The sequence below is a fragment of the Aphis gossypii genome, chromosome 2 (assembly GCF_020184175.1).
Source record: "Aphis gossypii isolate Hap1 chromosome 2, ASM2018417v2, whole genome shotgun sequence".
Classification (NCBI taxonomy): domain Eukaryota; kingdom Metazoa; phylum Arthropoda; class Insecta; order Hemiptera; family Aphididae; genus Aphis; species Aphis gossypii.
The window spans coordinates 23,842,586-23,864,397 of NC_065531.1; the positions used below are offsets into that span (position 1 = coordinate 23,842,586).

The 21,812-nt window shown below is 27.1% G+C and overlaps 2 protein-coding genes and 1 long non-coding RNA gene across 3 annotated transcripts; 2 read left to right on the forward strand and 1 right to left on the reverse strand.

Annotated features, from left to right (window-relative positions):
• The first annotated feature begins 4,412 nt into the window (after positions 1-4,412).
• On the forward strand, positions 4,413-4,928 carry LOC114132981 (uncharacterized). The gene has a single exon (XM_050199197.1). It carries the CDS (start codon positions 4,413-4,415, stop codon positions 4,926-4,928), a length of 516 nt encoding a protein of 171 aa, XP_050055154.1.
• A 2,657-nt stretch (positions 4,929-7,585) lies between these two features.
• On the forward strand, positions 7,586-9,287 carry LOC126549596 (zinc finger MYM-type protein 1-like). The gene is made up of 3 exons (XM_050199200.1): positions 7,586-7,637; positions 7,766-8,800; positions 9,115-9,287. Exons 1-3 carry the CDS (start codon positions 7,586-7,588, stop codon positions 9,285-9,287), a joined length of 1,260 nt encoding a protein of 419 aa, XP_050055157.1.
• A 10,527-nt stretch (positions 9,288-19,814) lies between these two features.
• On the reverse strand, positions 19,815-20,875 carry LOC126550253 (uncharacterized). The gene is made up of 3 exons (XR_007604297.1): positions 20,786-20,875; positions 20,237-20,435; positions 19,815-20,140 (listed from the first exon to the last, which is right to left on the reverse strand). It is a non-coding gene; the product is annotated as an uncharacterized LOC126550253 (long non-coding RNA).
• Between the last annotated feature and the right edge of the window lie 937 nt (positions 20,876-21,812).

Sequence of the window (21,812 nt, forward strand, 5' to 3'; positions counted from 1 at the left end):
AAAAAATTAACCATGAAGTACTTGTAATAAATATCTATTATTATCTAATGTAATGTTTTTCATATTATATTATATTTTAAAAATAAAGCATAATTTTTTTTGTGAATTGTCAGTATATATAGTTATTATTTCCTTTTTGAAATTAAAAAAGGGTATCCGGTTAAAATTAAATATTTATTGACACTGCTTAAATCTATAAAAATTATTTATTGTTATTCAACAAATGGATAAATAATATTTTAATAATTATGTAAAATAATATTATATAGTTTTACATATAACATTAAATTAACTTAATTAAGATAATGTTGTTATAATATTTTTATATAAGGTTATGGAAACCTTAATTTTGTGGCCAAAAAAGTTTGTGATAACGTTTTAGTAACATTTTGAAATTTTTTGACAATATTTTGGTAACATTTACTATAATATTACCATAATTTTTATAATGTTTTGATAATATTTTTACAATATTCAATTGCTGTCTGGGTGATAATATCAGTGCAAACATTGTTGATCCTGGTTCTGATTCAACAAACCAACCAATTATAAATATTGATTAACATATTAATAACCCATGTACAACATTTGATAACTTTGAGTAAGTCTAAAGTTATTATTAATTGTTTTAAATATTTATTTATTTTAAATATTATTTTAAAATTGAGTATTATTTGTACATTATATTAAAAAAATTTTAGCATAACCATATTATTGTGTTATTATAGTTCATTCATTAAAGAAGATATTGATCCTTCACTGCCAATTGAAAATAAGGATGATAATTGTTCATCAAATAATATTCTCCCAGGGTAATATTAATAACTAATTATTCAATTATAATATAATATTATTTATATAATATACCTATTATTTTTTTTTTTTAGCAATGATCCAGCCTTGTGGATTTTAAATGATATTACAATAGACTATATTTGCTTACATGGTTATATTCAAAATTTTGAAAATAACAACTTTCAGAAGTCCAAAAAATTATATGTACGAGTAGTAAAAGGAGTAAAGAAGCCTTATTATAGATATTTATCGCCCAATGTTCTACATGTAAAACTCTTAAATGGAGAAGTTATAAAAAGAAAATATTTAATGTATTCAGACAGTACTGGAAATCTGTTTTGTGTTCCATGCTTATTATTTAAAGGAAAATCAAGTTTTGCTACTTAGGGATTTTGTAATTGGCGTAAAACTGAAGAAAAAATAATATTTCATGAAAATTCAAAGAGCCATAAAAGTTGTGTTTTATCTTTGAAACAAAGAATGCAAAGTGTTGAGAGGATTGATCAACAAATTATACATCAAATGGAATCTGAAGAAAAATATTGGAAAAATGTATTGTATAGAGTGATAGCAGTTGTGAAATCATTATGTTCTAGAGGTCTTTCTCTGAGAGGAAGTAATGATTATTTTGGCTCAACACACAGTGGCAATTTTATTATGTGTTTAGACTAATTGCAGAATTTGATCCTTTCCTTGCTAAGCATATCAAAAAATATGCAAATAAAGGTAAAGGAAGTACTTCATATTTATCAATAACTATATTTAAAGAATTCTTAATATTAATGGCTAATAAAGTACGACATCAGATTATCGAAGAAATAAAAACAGCAAAATACTTTTCAATTATCATAGATTCTACCCCTGATATTTCGCATGTCGATCAATTGTCTTTCGTATTTCGTTATATTCTAAACAGTGGTAACCCCGTTGAAAGATTTTTACAATTTCTTCCTAATATAGTCCACAAAGCTGAAGATTTAGCAAATTCTGTATTTCATATTCTTACTACAAAAAGTATAGATATTAAAAATTGTCGTGGGCAAAGCTATGACAATGCCTCAAATATGTCAGGAAAATATACAGGTCTTCAAGCTAGAATAAAAAACGCTTGTTCTTATGCAGTATATGTCCCATGTTCTGCGCATTCCTTAAATTTAATAGGCGAGTGTGCAGCAAGTTGTTGTTTAACAGCAAATAATTTTTTTAATCTTATTCATAACTAGCTGGCTCCGTGCACTTCGTTGCCCGTTAAAAATGCCAATTCTATATAATATGATTCGAATTGTGATTAATTTGTTATTCAATATTCGGTTTAACGGTGTTTAAAACTTAGACATTTTCATTGACCGTTTTGATTCTCAAAAATCTTGTAAAACCACCACTTTAATATGCGAATTTTGTAAAATGCTTTCTTATTGCACACTAAATTTGTGGTACGATTTTACGAATGTACCGTGTAAATTGTAAGCATCGATCTATCATTGTTCAGGCTCTACGTTTATTAGTCAGTGAGTTACTCAAGTCATAATATTATAGTCATTCTGCTTGCCGTTGCCGTGAGACTCACTTATGATTATGCGAGCAGTATATTATCATGTAGGCAATCCACACGTGTTGGATTGCGGACCCCGCGAGATGTGTACGTAAGCTTATAATTTCTAACACTTAAGTTTCAAAGTTATATCATTTTTTTATTTTACTACGGTGGGTAAAATACAATAATGTGCCATCTCGTGGTTTTTATATTGTTGCCTGTTGGTAAAACAATAAAACTTGGTATAACTTGTTATGTTAGTTTATTGCTGTGAATTTGAAATTTACTGTAGACATTGACTTATTTTGCTAATTCTTATTTTTGTTGTTATGGTTTTAACAAAATATAACAACAGGTCTATAATTATTATATTCAATCATAATCAATAGTGACCTTAATATAGTTTTTTTATCACTGCAGTGATAGTTGTTGTTGTTTTTTTACATCCAGATTCCGAAGTTTTCTGGTGGATTTTCCTAAAATTGTACTACATAAGCACTTTCTCTTGCGACTAATAGGAGCGAATCATCAGTGAAAAATGTTACAAAAATGGGGAAAATAAATAATAATAACAAAAAAGTTGTTACCATGGTTACCGAAAATAAAATAGTAATAATAATAATAGTAATAGTAGTCATCGGTATTTTTTATTTTTCATTGTATTTTTATTAATTTTCTGTGCAATTTTCTTAACTTTTTCTTACATAAGAACTTTCTCCTGGAAATTACGACCCAAACAAAATAAGAATGAGCGAAATCGATCCAGCCGTTCTCAATTGATGAAATGTTATACATTTTTGTCTCTATTTTTATTTATATAAAGATAGAAGATAGATAGATTATTCTGAACTAAAAAAAAATTCACTCAACAAATTTCAAATTTCCAAACTAAAATAACTATAGAAACCATAGATTATATTGATTGTACATCGAGCTGATGTTTAGATGTCTACGTCTACCATAGAGTAAATAAAAGACAATGGTATCGAGTTCAAATCCCAGACATCAATGAATAGATTTTGCCTTTTTTCTACTTATTCGGTTGACTTTTTAAAAATTTTCTTTCGTAAAAACTTTCTCCAGACAATAACAAATACAACTAAAATAATTAGCGAAATCGGTTCAGCTGTTCTCAATTGATGAATTTTTATACATTTTTGTCTCCATTTTTATATATATAGATTTTTAATTTCTTTTTTTACTATGACAACGATTTAAGTTTGTATGTCTATTTGCATGCATTTTTAAAAAAAATTTAAATAAATGATTTATTTTATTTAAATGGTTGCCATTGACTACCAAAAATAATTTAGTTGACTATTTGCTGGATAGATGGCGCTTCTATAATTTCATCACCACCTCGTCATATTTCTCTAACCCGATAACTTTCTCAAATTTTTCGTCCGTAAGAACCTTCACCTGGCAATTACGACCCAAACAAAAAAAGAATGAGCGAAATCGGTCCAGGCGTTGTTGAGTTATGCGCTTACCAACACATTTTGCGATTCATTTTTATATATAAGATATCTTTACATTCTTTTCTGCATCGACTAACCGATGGCAAGTGTTATCAGAATGTTTAACAGGAAATATATCTATAAAAAGATTATCTGACACTCGCTGGTCTGCTCGTCACGATGCATGTTCAAGTTTATCCAAAAGTTGGTCACAAGTTTTAAAGGCATTAAATGAAATTGAAAAAAATCCATTGGAAAAGCGACAAACAAGATGTGAAGCAAGAGGCTTATTAGTTCAGTTAAGAAGTTTGGAAATGAGTATTATGGTTACAGTTTGGAGTGATGTCTTGGAACGATTTAATTATACTAGTAAGAAACTACAGGAGGTATCAATCGATTTAAGAACCGTATTAAAAATATATTATTCCTTGATACATTATATAAATGATATAAGAAATAATTATGACCTATATGAAAAAAAAAGTATGGAGATATCTGAAATTAAAGAGTATAAAACTCAGATTAATAGAAAGAAGAAACGAAAAATACCCTATGATGAATCACATGAAAATGAATCACAACTAAATTCAAAAGATGTCTTTAAAAGTCAAACATATATTCCAATAATGGATTCTTTAATTTCTGAATTAAATAAAAGAAAAATAGCTTACGAAGACATTAACGAAAAATTTAAATTCTTATTTTGTATTACTGAAATTAGTTCATCTGAAGTTAGACATCAATCAGCAGTTTTACAAAAATATTACTCTAAAGATCTTCCTGTATCATTCTCAAATGAATGTATTCATTTTCAGAGCTACCTACTAACTTTACCAAAAGACAATGCTCCTAAAACCATTTTAGGAATGTTGCAGAAAATAATAAAAAGTAATTTACAAGATGTCTTTCCATATATTAGCATTGCTTTAAGAATGTTTTTATGTTGCCCAGCTTCAAACTGCTCAGCAGAGAGAAGTTTTAGTGCTTTGAAGAGGATTAAAACTTACTTAAGATCTAGTACCAAAGATGATCGTCTGAATGATCTAGCAATACTAAATATAGAGTCAGAATTAACAGTTAATATAAATTATGATGATATTATAAATAAGTTTAGTAAGTTAAAAGCTCGTAGAAAAATGTAATTGTTACTAATATTAATATAATAAAGTTAATAGTTAATCATATAAAATATTATATTATATTCATTATTCTGCCTTAATATTTGTATATTTTAGCATAATGATTTTATTTTTTTCCCAATTAACGCTATATTAGTAAAATATTAAAATGTGTCTATAAAGGGCGGCAAAAAATTGTGTGCACCCGTGGCGGCAAAATTGTAAATACGGCCCTGAATAGCTTTCATTTTTTATTTCGGTTACTGTTACATTCTGCTTGGTGCGTCTGCATTTGAATTTTGTACTCTCGGTTTTGTATTTAATTTATAATCATATTCTTCCAAGAATATTCGCCAATGGGCGAGTTTTGATAATGGGTCTTATAGATTAAATAACCACGAAAGTGCGCGATTATCGCTTAATATAATACATTTTTTACCATATAGATAAGATTTTTACTGCGAATATTATAGCTAAACATTCGAGTTCGGTTGTACTTTAATTATTTTCGCTTTTATTTAACGTTCTCGATGCATACGATGCATATGCAATAGGTAAATATTGTGGTACTTCCCCTTGTGATAATATTGCGCCTAGTGCTTTCCCACTTGCGTCAGTGGTAACTATAAATGGTTTCGTAAAGTTTGGGTATTGTAATATAGGTTCAGAGCAAAGCGAATTTTTTAAACTGTAAAATGCCTTTTGACAATTATTATCCCAGTTAAAGGTAGGTAACTCCCTTCTTTAGTAAGTTTGTTATCGACTTTGCTATTAAGCTATATGACTATAAATTTTCTATAGTAACCAGAGAGTCCAAGAAATGATTTAATTTGTTTTACGGTAGTTGGTATCGGAAATTCTAATACTGATTTAATTTTATTCGGGTCGGGTTTAATTTTTTTATTTGTTTAAGTATAGTTTGTCTTACTTGTTGACCCATTATACAGATTATTTCATTTTGAATTTTATGAGAAAAATAACTAATGGTTGGTTTATTACTATCTGTAATATGTTTTATGTGAGCTAATAAGATTGGGTTATAATGACTTATTACTTCCATTAGGCTAAAATGCCACAATTTGTTTCTCCTATTTTGTCTGATGAACCTCTTAATGCCAGATTATTTTTAGCACAAAATAACATTCTGTCAACGATAACTTTAAGAATACAAAACCATTTTTTTTTTTCATTTTTGATAGAATTTTGAAGTTCATGGTCAATTGTTTTAGTGTCTCGTAATCTCTTTTCTAACTCCTTCCAGTCCAAACAATTTTGTCTGTGATTCTTACTATTCTCATGCTCAGAAACAGAAGGTTTCCAATCTTGAAATCCATTATTAGAAAACGCGGATTTCCTGATATCATTATTTGAAAAAAGGAGACACGCAAAACAAAAAATGGCATTTTTTGATGTACTGTATAATCATAGACGAATCTACAGGGTGTGCTTGGTGTGCCATGGCACACCCTGCAACTCGTATAAACGTGTGTGGGGCCCATAATACTCATTTCAGTTACAACGGTATGGAGTCTAAACATTAAACAATTTATATTTTAATTTTAATTTTAATACATTTTTATGGGTACAAATATTGTCAATAAATGTTATCGTGATAAGCATAGTTGATAAGAGATCAGCAATATTATCAAGAAAAGAGAAAACATGTATGTTTATTTATAGCACGGCTATAGTCGTAATTTATATTCATAATCATAGTTATTTTATGTAATTTAATTTTACCAGTAATTATCATTTTTATGGTTGACAAAATGAAAAAATACTTTATTTCGTATAAAGTATTATTGTATTAACATTTAACACAGAAAAATAAAGCTTAATATCATGTCGCCTAAGAATTCAAGTGGTCACTCAAAAAGAGTGTTAAAACAAAAAAAAGATGCAGAACTGAAAAAAATGAAAGGTTCATTAAACAAATTTTTGAACAAAATTGATTCAAGTAAGTACCTATATACTTCATTCTAATAAATAATATAAATATCTTGGTATTTAATTATGATAAATTGCATTAATTAATATCATTGTTCTTATTTAGTTTTATTTGATACCTACCTACCTATTAATTATTGATAAAAAAATATAATATCGTTTACATCTACTCTATATTGACTTACTGTTCTCTATACTTTATAATTATTAAATATATTTCAAAAATATTTTTTTTAAGAAATTTGAAAAAATTGTTCAATTGTATTTATATTATTTAGGTAGTATTTGGTAAACTGGGTGAATAACTATTATAGCTGTATTATTTAATAATGACAAATGCAATGAGCTGTGTACCTACCTAGTTATTATTTTTTTTTTATACTGCAATCATAACCCATACAATTATACAAATATTTTAATATTTATGCTACTTATTAGTTTAACTAGCACATTAAAATCATATATTTTTGCTATAGTTATTTATAGTTTTTTATTAAAAATGATGATATTTGCACTGTGAATGCTAACGATAGATTTGAAATTAAATTAAATTAAATTCAGGTACAATAAAGTATAATATAATTATTACTATTTAGTACTGTAATAAAATTGTATAAATTATTTAGAATTTATTCTACTTATTAGTTTATTGAGTTAAAATGCATATGTTTTTTTAGTTATGATAGTTGATGATGACAAATGTAATAAAAATTTTGATAATATTGACGGGTTGTATGAATAATTGTACTGAAGATGTAAATGGTAAAGTAGCCATAGGAAATTCAGGTACATAAACTATGTAATTATTATTATTTTATACTATAATACAAAAAATATGGATACAATTATATAATTTATTTAGAATTTATACTACTTAATAATTAACTGAGTTAAAATTCATATATTTTTTTTAGTTGTGACAGTTAATAATCAGACAAACAATAGTAAAATTTCAATAATTAATGATTTATTGGATCCTGCAAATAAGTTACCAACAAATACTGTTGAACTGAGGAACAGAATACTTCAAGGACCATATCAGCTCGAGCTTACAATTTATCCAAGAACACAACAAGGAGATAAGAAACGTTCGTTTCAAGCAATTTGGTTTAAGATTTATAAATGGCTTGAATACAGTCCAAGTTTAGACAAAGCATTTTGTTTTTCATGCCGTTTCTTTAGAGGAAGTAATTTAAATTTAGGGCAAATTGACTATACTTTTTTAGTTAACGGTTTTACAAACTGGTATAAAAGTCAGGAGTCTTTTAGAAAACATCAATTATCTAAATACCATCTCCTTAGCTCTGGCTCATTAAAACAATATCTCGATTGCAAACCTATAGATGTTTTATTGAATCATGAAATGGAAATTATACATACAAAGAAAGAAGCTGATCGTAAACAAAATCGAAAAGTTATGGAGCGATTAATTGACGTTGTAATTTGTTTATCAAAGTGTGAAAAACCATTACGAGGACACGATGAGTCAGAAAAAAGTCTTCAAAAAGGACTTTATCTTGAGATAGTCCAATTATTAACCAAATATGATCTAGTACTAAAAAATCATTTTGAAAACGGTCCAAAAAATGCTAGATATACAAGTAGTTCCATTCAAAATGACTTAATTTTTTCCATTCAAAATGTTGTCAAATGGTCAATAAAAGAAAAATTTAATCAAAAATATATTTCAATCATTGCAGATGAAACGAGTGATGTTGGGCACCATGAACAAATTTCTATAATCTTTCGTTATTTTGATAATTCAACAAAAAGACCAGTTGAAGTATTTGTTGGTTTAAGAAGACTTCATTTTGTCAAAGCAGAATCAATATTTTCTGTTCTTGATGATATAATGATAGAATACAACCAAAACTGGAACTCTGTATTAGCTGTTTGCTTTGATGGGGCATCAACAATGTCTGGTCACATCTCTGGGGTACAAGCTCGTTGTAAACAAAAGAATAACAAAATAATTTATGTACATTGTTATGGACATTGTTTGAATCTTGCATTAATAGATTCAATTTCAAAAAAAAAAATGGATCTCAGATTAATAACAGAATTATATTTGACTTCTTAGGAACTGTACAGTTTGCATATACGTTCATTGAAGATAGCCGATCACGCCATGCAGTTTTAGAAAAAATTTCAAATGAATTTAATCAAAAATTAAAAACATTAAAATCATTGTTTACAACAAGGTGGGCTTGTAGGGCCGAAGCTATTTCTGCTATTAAATCTAATTACAGCATTTTATTAAAAGCATTAGAAGAAATTTGTGATAGTACTCAATTTTGTGAATACAGAGCCAAAGGTCTTGGACTCTTAAGTCAAATGAAAAGTTTTAATTTTGTTTTTGCCTTATTTACAATGGAGCCTATTTTACAAATAATTCTAAAAGTGAGTTCAGCTCTTCAATCTCCAGTTTTAGATTAAGTATCAGCTGTTGAGTTGATTAAAAATTTTAAATCAGCAATTGTCAGAATAAGAAACAATCCTGAAGAGTATGAAGAAGTTTACAGACAAACAATTGAGATGTGCAATAAACATGAAATTACCATTCCAGAGGTAAAAAAAAGAAAAGTTTCTGTGAAAATTGATACAAACAAAACCACTCAATATTTTACAGAAACAATTTATGATGAAATGAAGATCAATGTATTTTTCTTATTGCTAGATGATTTAATTGGAGAAATTGTTAAAAGATTTTTAACAAAAACATTAGACATTATAGGTGCTGTAGGTAATCTAATTAAGTTAAATCTGAGTAAATATGATTATTTCAAAATAAATGTAACCGAACTAACAACAGAAGTGAAATTATTAAAAGAAGCTGAAAATATTCCATCCGGAACATATTCACATACTGTCTATAAATGGTTAGATTGGTTGGCCATTTCAAACCGACAAGATGTATTTAACAGTTTCAATCAAGTATTATCAATGTTTGTAGTGATACCCGTAACTAGTTGTGGATGTGAGCGTATTTTTTCAAAAATGACTATTTTTAAGTCTAAGTTAAGGTCCACTATGTCTCAAGATCGCTTAGAATCTCTCTTATTTTTATTTGTGGAGCAGGAATTAACTAACTCAGTGGACACAAATAATGTAATTGAAGAGTTCAAAGTTATGACTCCTAACCAAAGAAGACTAATTTTATAAAATGTACCTATAAAAATAGTTGTTAATTACTACCAGTTATATTATATATTTGATACAATTCTTTGTTATAATTATAATAAAATTAAGTTATATATTTAATGCATTTCTTTGTTATTAATGATAATAAAATTAAGATGTTATAGGTATTAAACTTCAAAGAATTTTAAACATAATTGATTAACAATTTAATTGTTGGTAGACACTAGACATATGTCCAAAAAAAATAACTGAGTAACATATATTGAACTTTGCAATAGTTGTAGTTTATTAAATTGAATAATTTTGAAACATAACATGTATATTTTACAGCACGAAAAATAGCATCTAAACTAGGTAATAAAAATTCATCTTAATATTATTTAATATTATTAATATTGTGATTTCAAATGGGAAACATATTTTAAACGTGTGATAACTGAGAGGTATTTTGAACTACAGAGGACCTTTTTGAGGTAAAGGCACACACTGCTTTGAATTTCTAGATTCGCCTATGTGTATAATAGCCATTGTCTTCGAACTTTTTCTCCGTTATTTAAAAATTTATAAAACCATTTACCGTCAAAATGTCTGCCATCATCATTTACTGGAAAATAATTATTTTGATCCATAAGATATGGTCCTCTTTCGACAATGAAATCTCTAAATCTAGAAGTCATAGTCGGCCAACATCCAGGATCATTAAAAATTACGTCAATTTCATTATTTTCTTGGTTAGTTATAGGTTCATTATTATCATTATTCTGTGTACTATCTTCAGTTAAATTAAAACAGTCATCAATTAAACTTTCAATTTCAATACTTTTCAAATTATCATTTAAATATTCGTCTTTTTCAACATTGTGAATTAATAAACTAGTTGACGGTGCATTGTCTTTTTTTTGTTTGGTATTTTTATTTATCCAGCTACTTAACATTACGGATGATTTGATATTGTTTTTATCTCTTTCTTGCCTTTTGTTCTCAAACCACGCTCCAGAAGGATTATTTTTGTGGGGGGCATATTTAATAGGTAACCTAATGTTAAAATAATAATAAAATAATAAAAACAGTCAATACGACAATAGCTCAACTAATAAAATTAGATAATTAAATACTATGTCAGTTTTATATTTTCTATTTAAACTCAAGAACTCAACTATTAGTTTGTAATATTTTGTATATTTGTTTTACTAATTAAATCAATAAAATGTGTAATTATATTATTTATGTTCTTAAATTTAAAGTATACAAATTTGAGCAATTCTGCATAAATAAAAATAAAATAATAAAATCTAACAAGAAAAATGATCAATTTTTTAATACTAAAAATTATTCAGAATCGTTAAATTTTCAATATATTCTATTAGATATTAAAAATATTTACCTTGTTCTTTTTAAGACTTCACTGCTTTAGAGCGAAGATTTAGTATAACTCACTCAATCGACTGTCGATATTATTAAAATAACAGAATAATCATAATCGTATTATAATAATAAGATTTTTTACGTTACAGTGTGTGGGTATTGTTGTATATAGTTTATTTTAGTCTTTAATAATATTAGTTTGGTCAATTTAAAACTGATTACCATTTCACATAGATACACATAATATTATCATAGTTGTTCTATTTTTATTATTGTCGGCCGAGGGAAACGTATTAATATTTCTTACTGATTTCAATACAATATGTAGAAATATATACATTATTACAAATAAACTATATTCCCTATGGCCTATACGATATCATTCGGTAACAGTTATCGTCGATCGTCGTAAATTAAAACTATTTTTTTTTCAATAATAAATGTGTTGTTTAATCATAAAAATATAAATTTATATTTGCAACACAATTATCGCAGTATTAATCAGGTCGCAACTAACATATTTATAGATATTAACACATTAAAATATTTTGGTTTGGATTTTAAAATTCTAATTTGATGATATCAAATGTTGCACCCCCATTTCTACTCGATATTTTGCGCCCCTGGCAAGCGCCCACCTTGCCAGGCTCTCGGCCCGGCCCTGCCTTGGTCCATTGGCTGAAGTAGTGAAGTCGTATTTGGTGGAAGAAATTCTACTTTAATAGAATTCAATTTCTTTTTTGTATTATGAGCAATACAATTGTCAATTAAGAGGAGTACTTTTTTCCTTTTTAAACTCATTTTTTTATCAAAATTAGACAGCCATATTTCAAACCATGCGCTCGTCATCCACGCTTTTTTATTTGATTCATAATCTAATGGATATGTTTTAATACTTTTGAAACATCTAGGTTTTGCCGATTTTCCAATTAATAGTGGTTTAATTTTATCTGTGCCAGTCATATTTGATCCTAAAAGAATTGTAACTCTTTCTTTACTGTCTTTTCTCCCTGCACAGTTCTCTCCTTTTAATACAAATGTTTGACTCGGTAAACATTTATAAAATAAACCTGTTTCGTCAACATTATAAACGTCATCGGGGGAATATTGATTTATAATTGGTAGGTATTTTACTAACCAGTCAGAACATATTGATTGGTCAACTGAAGCGTTTTCACCACATATTTTACGGAAAACGACGTTATTCCTAATTTTCCAGTTGCTTAACCAACCTTGACTAGCTTTAAATTGTTTATGGCCGAGTTTAGTAGCAAAAAAAATCGGCCTTCTCCTTTAAAATTGGTCCATTTATTGGAATGTTTAAATCTCTACATTGAATAAACCAATTGAGTAAACTAACCTCTATATCGGGATACTCACAAATCTTCATTCTTTTCATGGACCCTTTATTAGTTTCGTATTTTTGTAAAATATCGTCTTTATTTTTCAGAATAGTTGAAAGTGTACTGGGTGGAATATTAAATTAATTGGCAATTTCATTTTTCTGTTTACAACTTTTTGTCACCTCACTTATAATGTTCACTTTTTCAGCAATTGTTAATGTAACCAATTTACGTTTAAGAGACATAACTACAAATTGTACACGCTACACAGCGAAGATATACGGCAACTGCCGATTATTTTACAGCACAACAGTTGTACATAGGATAATTTCATTTGTACATTTGTGATTGTAAACCGGTTATTCTAACGATAAAATGTAAGAAATGACTTCGAGTTATCTATGCTCAACTATTTTTATACTTGACTTATCTCGACAAATATTGCATTGAGTGTATAGGAATTTCCTAAGGACAAAAAAAAATTCGAGTTATCGAGGTTTTCGGGTTATCGAGGTTCGAGTTATCGAGACTCGACTGTATATGATTTCTTACGAAGAGTGGGTAGGTAGTGACTCCGTCATACGAGGGGTCCGAAAGACTGCTTATGTATTCTAAAACATGATTCTTATCGAATCGCAGTGACATCGAGTTTTGATTTTTGTAAGGAGACGTGGGTTTTACTTTAATCGTTAAATTAATATATTAATATAATATTCCACACTCTTGTGTCTTGTATTCGTATGCCTGCAGTATTAATTATAAAATATGAAAATTGTGACATTGCACAATCTTATGTGTATGTAATTATTAGTACGGAAAGTATAGGTCCGTAACAAATGCATATATCTGTTAATAATTAAAATATTTTTTTTCAATTATATTTAATGATAATTATATATCTCCATAACCCATCCTGTAAATATATCTTATTTGAGCCTGATTATTTTATTTTTATTTCATGTATTATTTGTTTACAATATACACTCTTCAGTCTTCAACTGTTCAACATTACATTTCATCAATGCAAGCTAAAAATCCAATTACATTTTTCAATTATTATTACTAAAGTTATTAAAAATTTTTTATTATTTTATATATAAACATTAAAAATAATATAATATTATAAAATAATATAATATTTAACTTAAATATAAAAATATATTAAATACTAAAATACCGTGTGATCAAGTGTTAATAATACTTAATCATCAATTTATAAATCCTCCTTTACGATTTTAAGTATATGGCCTTGTTGCAATGAATAATTTTCACTAATTTAATATGGCTTAATCTATGATGGTGACATATACGATAATAGGTATTTGTTATAAAAGCCTAAATTTTAAATATTTTAAGATTTATTGATGTAACTATAAACTAATACTATTATTTTACCTTCAGGATCTTGCACACATCCACTAAATATGGAAGAACCACACCATGAGTATCTTAATAACTTCCCATTATCAAATTTTATGGATAACTCGTGTAATTTATGGGGCAAAGAAGATGGCGAGAATCTCCTAGAAAAATGCATAATATTCTCTACAGTTGACCACGGGTATAGGCCGGCGGAAACTTGGTGCCTAAAATATATAGTTTACAATAAGTAGCCATTTATATAGGTATATTTTTATTTAAAGCCATTTACATTCAAACCCGGATTAAAATCTTCAGGGGCCCAGGGGCCAATACATAGTTATGGTCCACCATCAGTGAAAACAATTCTTTAAAATTATAAAAGTGTACAATAAAATAAATTTAAATATTTTATTTGAGTATGATAACTAAAGTACAGATTTTGAAGGCATAATTTACCTTTATTTTCTATTGCTCTAAAACGAAGTTATGTCAGCTACAAATTCGATTTAGATTGCCATGCACAACATTTTATTTTGCGTTTTTTGTATATTTATGGTTTTTTGGGCATTTTTGGTACATTTTTTAAAATTTGTTCTAAATAAACGTATCTTAAGGATTAATTTTAATTTTTATACTTAAGATTCTGAACGGAGTGATGAATGTATTAATTTTACAATGATGTATGTTTTTTTTGTGTGTGTGTGTGTGTGTGTGTCGTGTACAGCATAATTAGTCGAAATAATGCTTCAATTTCAAACTTCAGAGGTGGTTTCCGATGGAAAAGTGAATATCCTTCGTGCATTATAGAGGTAAAAAGTAAACATTTTCCAACAGTTTTCAAAAAAATCGAGAAAACCAAAAAAAAAAAAAATGACGGAAAAATGGAAATTTTTACGCAAAACAGTTTTCGACCGAATCGATTTTTTATATGGTTGTAATTCAAAAACTAATCACTGTAAATACTTGACATTTTCACCAAATGTTTATGTTAGTGTTATCTATATTAAATTTTCAAACATTTTTGACTTTTTTTGAGTTATTTATAGACCACTGAAATTTTCGATTTTTATGCAAATTTTTTTTTTGAAGTGTCGATAACATTTTTTTGGCCCAAAAAAAATACTTGAAAATTGTATACAAAGTTCCTCATATGATATTCTTATAGTGATTAAAAAATTATAAGAATACATAGGCCTTACTTTTTTTTATTAGCAATTGAAAATCAAATTTAATTAATTTAATTTTGATAAAAAAATCAACCTATATATAATATATTATATGTGTAAGTATATAATATGTAACTACAGTTGCATATTATTATGTTTATAAATAATTATGTAACAATCGTTACAGCTGAATTATTCATCGGATCTTTGGAGCTTAATAGAAAAATACTGGGCCATTACTAGAGACAAATGTCAAAAAGTATATCGGGTTCAAATGTTAAAGATGAACTCTGTGATTATATGAAGAAATTTCCTGCTTTAAAAAAGCCATCCCGTCATAATATTTGTAAGTTAAAATTAATAGTATCTACCCTCTAACCATTAGTTAATTGCTTAAGGTGGTTTGAAGTAGAGTTTAGTACTTATGAAAGTGTATTAAAAAATTTTTATGATGTTAAAATAAAATTTTTGTTTTTTTGTTATTGTTTTGTAATAATTGATTGAAGACTAACTCTATTTATTCTGTTATTCTGTACAAAAATATGGAATGTATTTAAGGATAAATGAATTTTAGAAAAAATATATCAAAAACTCTGAAGGACTACTTTAAAGTGCATTATAGATGAATACCGAGATTTAGCACAACGTAATTATAATTCATACTTTTATACTTAAAATTTCTATAAAATATAGTCTTTTGTTATTTTTTTATGTTATAGAAAGTGAAGAATTTTCTTCCTTGGTAGCATTTTTTATTCTTCCATTTCTTTTCTTTGCTGTCACAACAAAAAGGAAAAAAGGTAAATCTACCTGGAAGCCTTTAAAATTGGAAGCTAAAGACGGTTTCATCTCTCATTTACGGTGTCTCACTCGGAGCTTTAGGAGAATATAACAAGACGCAAAAAAAGTATGCTTAGTTAGGCGTTACATTACAGCCCCTTATTGTTGAACCTAACATAAATGAAATTTTGCAATATTTTGTTCTCGTTGATGGAACGTGTTATATGTTATACTCAATAGTTTATTTTGTTGATTGTTATTTCAAAATAATTCACTCTTTAAACCTTCAGTATCCAATTGAATGTATGTTAATTTGGACATTCATTTAAGGAGTATTTTACAAAATTAAAACTATATGGGATACCGAGTATGTTTCTGTAAATTCCTTTTAAGCGATTCGCACATAAATTAAGTTATGTAAAGTTATAAAAATTTATTAGTTAATAATGATTATACTTGTTTGTTACTAAAGTTATACTTAAAAATTGTAAGCTGTTATCATTTAATAAATTATAAGTATTCAATTTTTCAAATATGCCTAATTGTTTTACTTGTAAATTCAATTTTCTCATCCTACTCATTCTTCTCTATTTCTCTCATTATTATGTAACATTTTCAAACTAAACACTACGATCATAACTTTACTTTTTTCGATTGTGCAAAAGTTAATTGTCTTAGGTCATTTCATTTACTAAATTCTTTTAAGAAGCATTTTGCCTCTCACATATTAATAGAAGAAATATCTACTCAAACTAAGCATATTAATTCAAATTGTGTTATGAATAATTTACCAGAAAAAGTGATAACAATATTATAAATACTTTCTTAGACAATACGAGTTCAATGTTGCCTGAATCTATACCGGTTACTGACAATTGTTTTTTTTATAAATTTAGGCAATATCTTGGCTTCATTATATGCAAACCCCCAAGTTCCACGAAATGTTTTGCAAACAGTTGTCAAAGATATGAAAAACATATTTAGTGATCAAATTGCTTTTAGAAGAAAATATTTCTAATGAGCCGTTTAATCATTTTTACAATATTTTTTAAGTACTTTAGGAACCTTTTACTGACTTTTGGCACAGAGTATAAAAGAATCAAATATTTGACAGACCTTTGAACATATATTGCTCCCCGTGAATATGTTATTGGTGAGCGGTTAAATGCACAAATTAAAAAAAATAATTCTCACTCTTTGCTGTGCTTGTTAATTGTACAGAACAATTTATACCATTAAGATATATTTTAAAAAACTTTTTCTAAATAAAAAATGTGCTATTAAATACATTAGAAAATGTTAATAAATTATAAATTAAAAGTTCATAGCTCAGTTTATAAATAAACTTTGTGAAAAATGCTCTGTATGGAAAAAAAGAAATAGATCATGGTACTCAAATTGTATTTCTTATTTTCTTATTTTTTGATGATAACGAAGTTGGAAATGCATTAGGTAGTCATTTTGGTATTCACAGGCTTGGAACAATGGATATATCAATTCCTTGTATACCTCCTCATCGCCAATCTTCTTTGAACACCATTTTCTTGGCTTTAGAGTTTCATTCATCTGATTGAGTTTAATTTGGGAACAATATAATTTTTAAACCACTTATTGATGAACTGTATTATTTAAGAAATACTAGTGTTTATATTAGTACTGATGACTTCAAAGGAACAATCACATTTGAATTAGGTGTTATAGTGGGTGATAATTTGGGAGTTTATAGCATAACTGGATTTGTAGAAAGCTTTTCTTTAAATTATTTATGCTTAATATATAAAATGAGGAAAGAAGATATACAAAAACAGTGTTCTGTTAATAATAATTTAATAAGGACTGTAGAACAATATAATTTAGATGTAAGTGAAGTAGATGTCTTAAGTATTGGAATTAAAGAAGCTTGTCTTTGGCATAAGGTTTTGGGATTTAATGTGTTAGAACAGGTTGGAATGGACATAATGCATGATATATTAAAAGGGGTTGGTAAGTATGATTTGGCTTTTTTTAATTTCTTATTATGTTGAAAATTTGAAAATTTTTACTCTACCTGATAGATAGATAGATCATATAGAACATTTAAGAAAAATAAATATAAGACTTTTGCATCTGAAACAATGTCTTTAATTCGCTATTTTGGCATATTGATTGGTCATTTTGTACCTCTCAATGATCCCGTATGGTGCCTATATATACTGAGACAAATTATAGAGATATAATTACTTCTACATCATTAAAAGTTGGTTGTTGTGAACTACTACAAACTTTTGTTTCAGAAAACGATGATTTATACATTAAATATAGTCATCAAAAATTGAAACAAAAATTACATTTTATACTATATTACCATACTATTATTCAAAAGTTAAGTTCTCTTGTTAGTTCATGGAATATGAGATTCTAAGCCAAACATAGACTATCAAAAATATCAACTAATACTTCTAGCAATAGATGTAATATTTGTAAGACTTTAGCCATCAAGCATCAATTACAACTTAACAACTTGTTCCTTAAAGGAACTTTGGGTTATGTAATTATGTAATTTAGGTTAGTTATTCTGATTTTTAAAAAAATAGAAGAATTTATGGAAATAGATTAATTAGAGCTCCTAAAACAATATATCTAGATTTGTATTTAATGTACCATTTATCAGTCTTAAATGGTTCTTACACTTGACATTGATGAAAATAATTTACCTAAGTTTGGTATATTTATTTTTGTAACAATAAAATTATAATGTTTTGATATTTGTCTATAAAAACCATAATATTTTTTTATGAACATTATTTTCCTTATGGAATTAAACATAAGAATAAGATAGTGTTTGTGTATCATCATATGTTTTATTCTAATATTCCCAACAATATTAGTGTTATGCCCAATGGAGGTACATATGTGACTTTAAGAAGTCTCTAGAAGAAATCTAGTTATTTTATGAATTATACCTAACTTATTATAATTTTATTATTTAGAAAATAAAATAAGGAAAAATTAATAAGAAATAAGAAATTATATTTTTTATAACAAAATCTATAGAAACAAATTTTTTTTATTTTGTATATAATGAGTAAATGGGTTTCATTTTTAATACTTTAAAGCATTTATATAGGTATACTTGTATTATTCATAATTATTAACTCTATAGGTAGATTAATTATTTTTTTTAATTAATATTATATGTAAATTTTTTACAGTTATTGTTATTTTTTTTAATTGCATTCTATTATATGCACATAAATAACAATTTTTATTAGATATATAATGTTTAAATTAAGTAGTATTTATAATATTTTTTATTGTAGCTATTAAACTTTTCAATATGTAAATAATTTTGCTTTATTTATTAATAAATATATGAGTTGTCTACCTGTACTTAATAAATAATAATATGAATAGTTAAAAATTTATAATGCATACCCCAGGGTTTTTTAAAGAATTTTTCTGATTGCACAAATATATTTCCACACTTGGATTGTAGTAGGGAATTTATCTACGCAGACCAAACTCTGTAGTACGGACTACGGACTTTTATCCGTTGAACTGTGCCGGCTATACTACTTTATACTGTACTATCTACATTTTTTACTTGCATAAGACTGTATATACTCAAAAATAATATATTAAAACAAATAAATCCAGACTCTACCCATGATATACCAAATAAATTATTTTAAATTAATGCGCTATTTTTATTGTAAATAATAATTTTAAAATGTTGTAAAAACATAATACTACATTATACTACTATAATATAATACATACTAAATAATATTTACTTGTACTAGTAAATAGGTAATTTGTAATAAAAATTGTTCATTAAAATATAAATATATTATTTAATATAAATTAAGGTTACAGGTATCTATTCTTGACGCCATTCAACGGTTCGTTCCACTTAAATCATTCCGTAGATCAACCTTCCCATCATGGGTTTCCCCCGCTCTTAAATTTCTTCTTTTTTAGGTATAATATATACTTCCTTACTTTCCTTCAGACCTCATATTGATTATGTCACTTGTAAGGCCTTACGTCTTCTGGGATTCATGCTCCACCACATTAAACAATTCAACTCAGCACCTTGTCTGCTCTTATACGTTCAATTCTCGACTATAGGTCAGCCATTTGGAATCCTTATCTTAAAACGGAAACAAAACTTATTGAACGAGTTCAGAATCGCTTCTTTAGATATGCAGGTTTCTTATTAAAAATTGAACACCCCCAACATTCTTACCAACTTGTCATAGAGGTGCTTAATCTACTCTCCCTCGAGAACAGGCGATTAATTGCGGATCGTATCTTCCTTTTAAAATTAATCCAGGGTAAATTTGATGATCCGCGTCTCCTTGAGCGTGTTAGCCTTAGAGTCCCTTCCGCCAATAACAGATCAACCGACTCCTTTCACATTCCAACTTTCCGTTCAAACTTTTTATCTAATGATTCTTTGGTTAGAGTTATGCGCAGTTTAAATAATAATGATTTTGATTTATGGCCTTAAATCTTGTTTTTACCTAACGTGTGTAATTTTCATATTATAATTATAATTATTCTTAATTCTTAGTATACTGTTATCATTTACGTTAATTTATGTAATATCGTTATTGTTATATTTAAAAAGCCGTTTGACGTATTTACAAATAAAATAAAAATAAATAAATAAAATAAAATAAAAACAATCAAATGACTAGGTAATTTCTTTTTAATTTGTGTGTTAAACTTTTACATAATAGTATGAAAATACAATTATATTATATTATTATATAATTATTACATTTATACTTACAATTTCAATTTTTAATTTTAAAACTTTTTTTATTTTATCAATCCGCCGGCTGTTTCAGGCTTGGTCTCTACCATAGACCTATTTACAAATGGAATGTTCTTTCCATAGCAATGATGTATCAATAATTGTCGCCAATATAGTGTTGGGGGCAATCATGGAGAAATGTATACTATTCGTTGATTAGTCCATGATACAAAATTTTCTTATCAATTGATTAAGCCTAATATAATTTAAATTAATTTTTAGTGATGGACAGTGGACACAACTGAGTAGTTGGTTAGACTGTAGTGTTTAGTATATTTACAACGTGATCTGTGTAGTAATCACCGTGCAGGACACGTTAAACACAATTACAATTAATTATTTAAACGACGTAGCACGTTTGTCGTCAGTCTTGAGATGTTGAGTTGAGAAAGATAGGTAATAATTGAACACTTCACACGTATTATTATAACATAAAGTAAAACAATTTATTGTTTAAGTAAAAAAAAAACAATTATTACATAAAATAAACTGTCGTAAGCGTATTACGCCATTGATCAGTGCTGACTATCTTCTAAATGCTAGGAAGTGCTCTACCCGTATTTATATAGGTTCTACTAATGACGTATAGTGGTGTGATATTATAATATTCTAATTTTACTCCCTAGTTCTGTTGAATTGCATTAATATGCAATTTAGGTGAAAATAACTTGTTGTTTTCACCTTTGCTCTATATTTCCTGTTATGTAGGCTTTTACACATCTTACATATTAATACCTACATTGTCTTGTTATACTTCATGTATAATTTATTATTTTAAATTATATTTGTATCTTAATATTAGCTTTGGGTTTACTACATCTGATACTTATATTAAATATAATATATAAATTAATACATACTGTAGCCAACAATAACCATAACACTAGGGGCATAACAAACATCCTTATGATTATGCTAAGGGTGGGCAGCCAAGCAAAGCAATGATCGAGTCTAGACAGCAATAATCGAGTCTAGACAACCAGCAAGTTGGGACCTAAAAAGA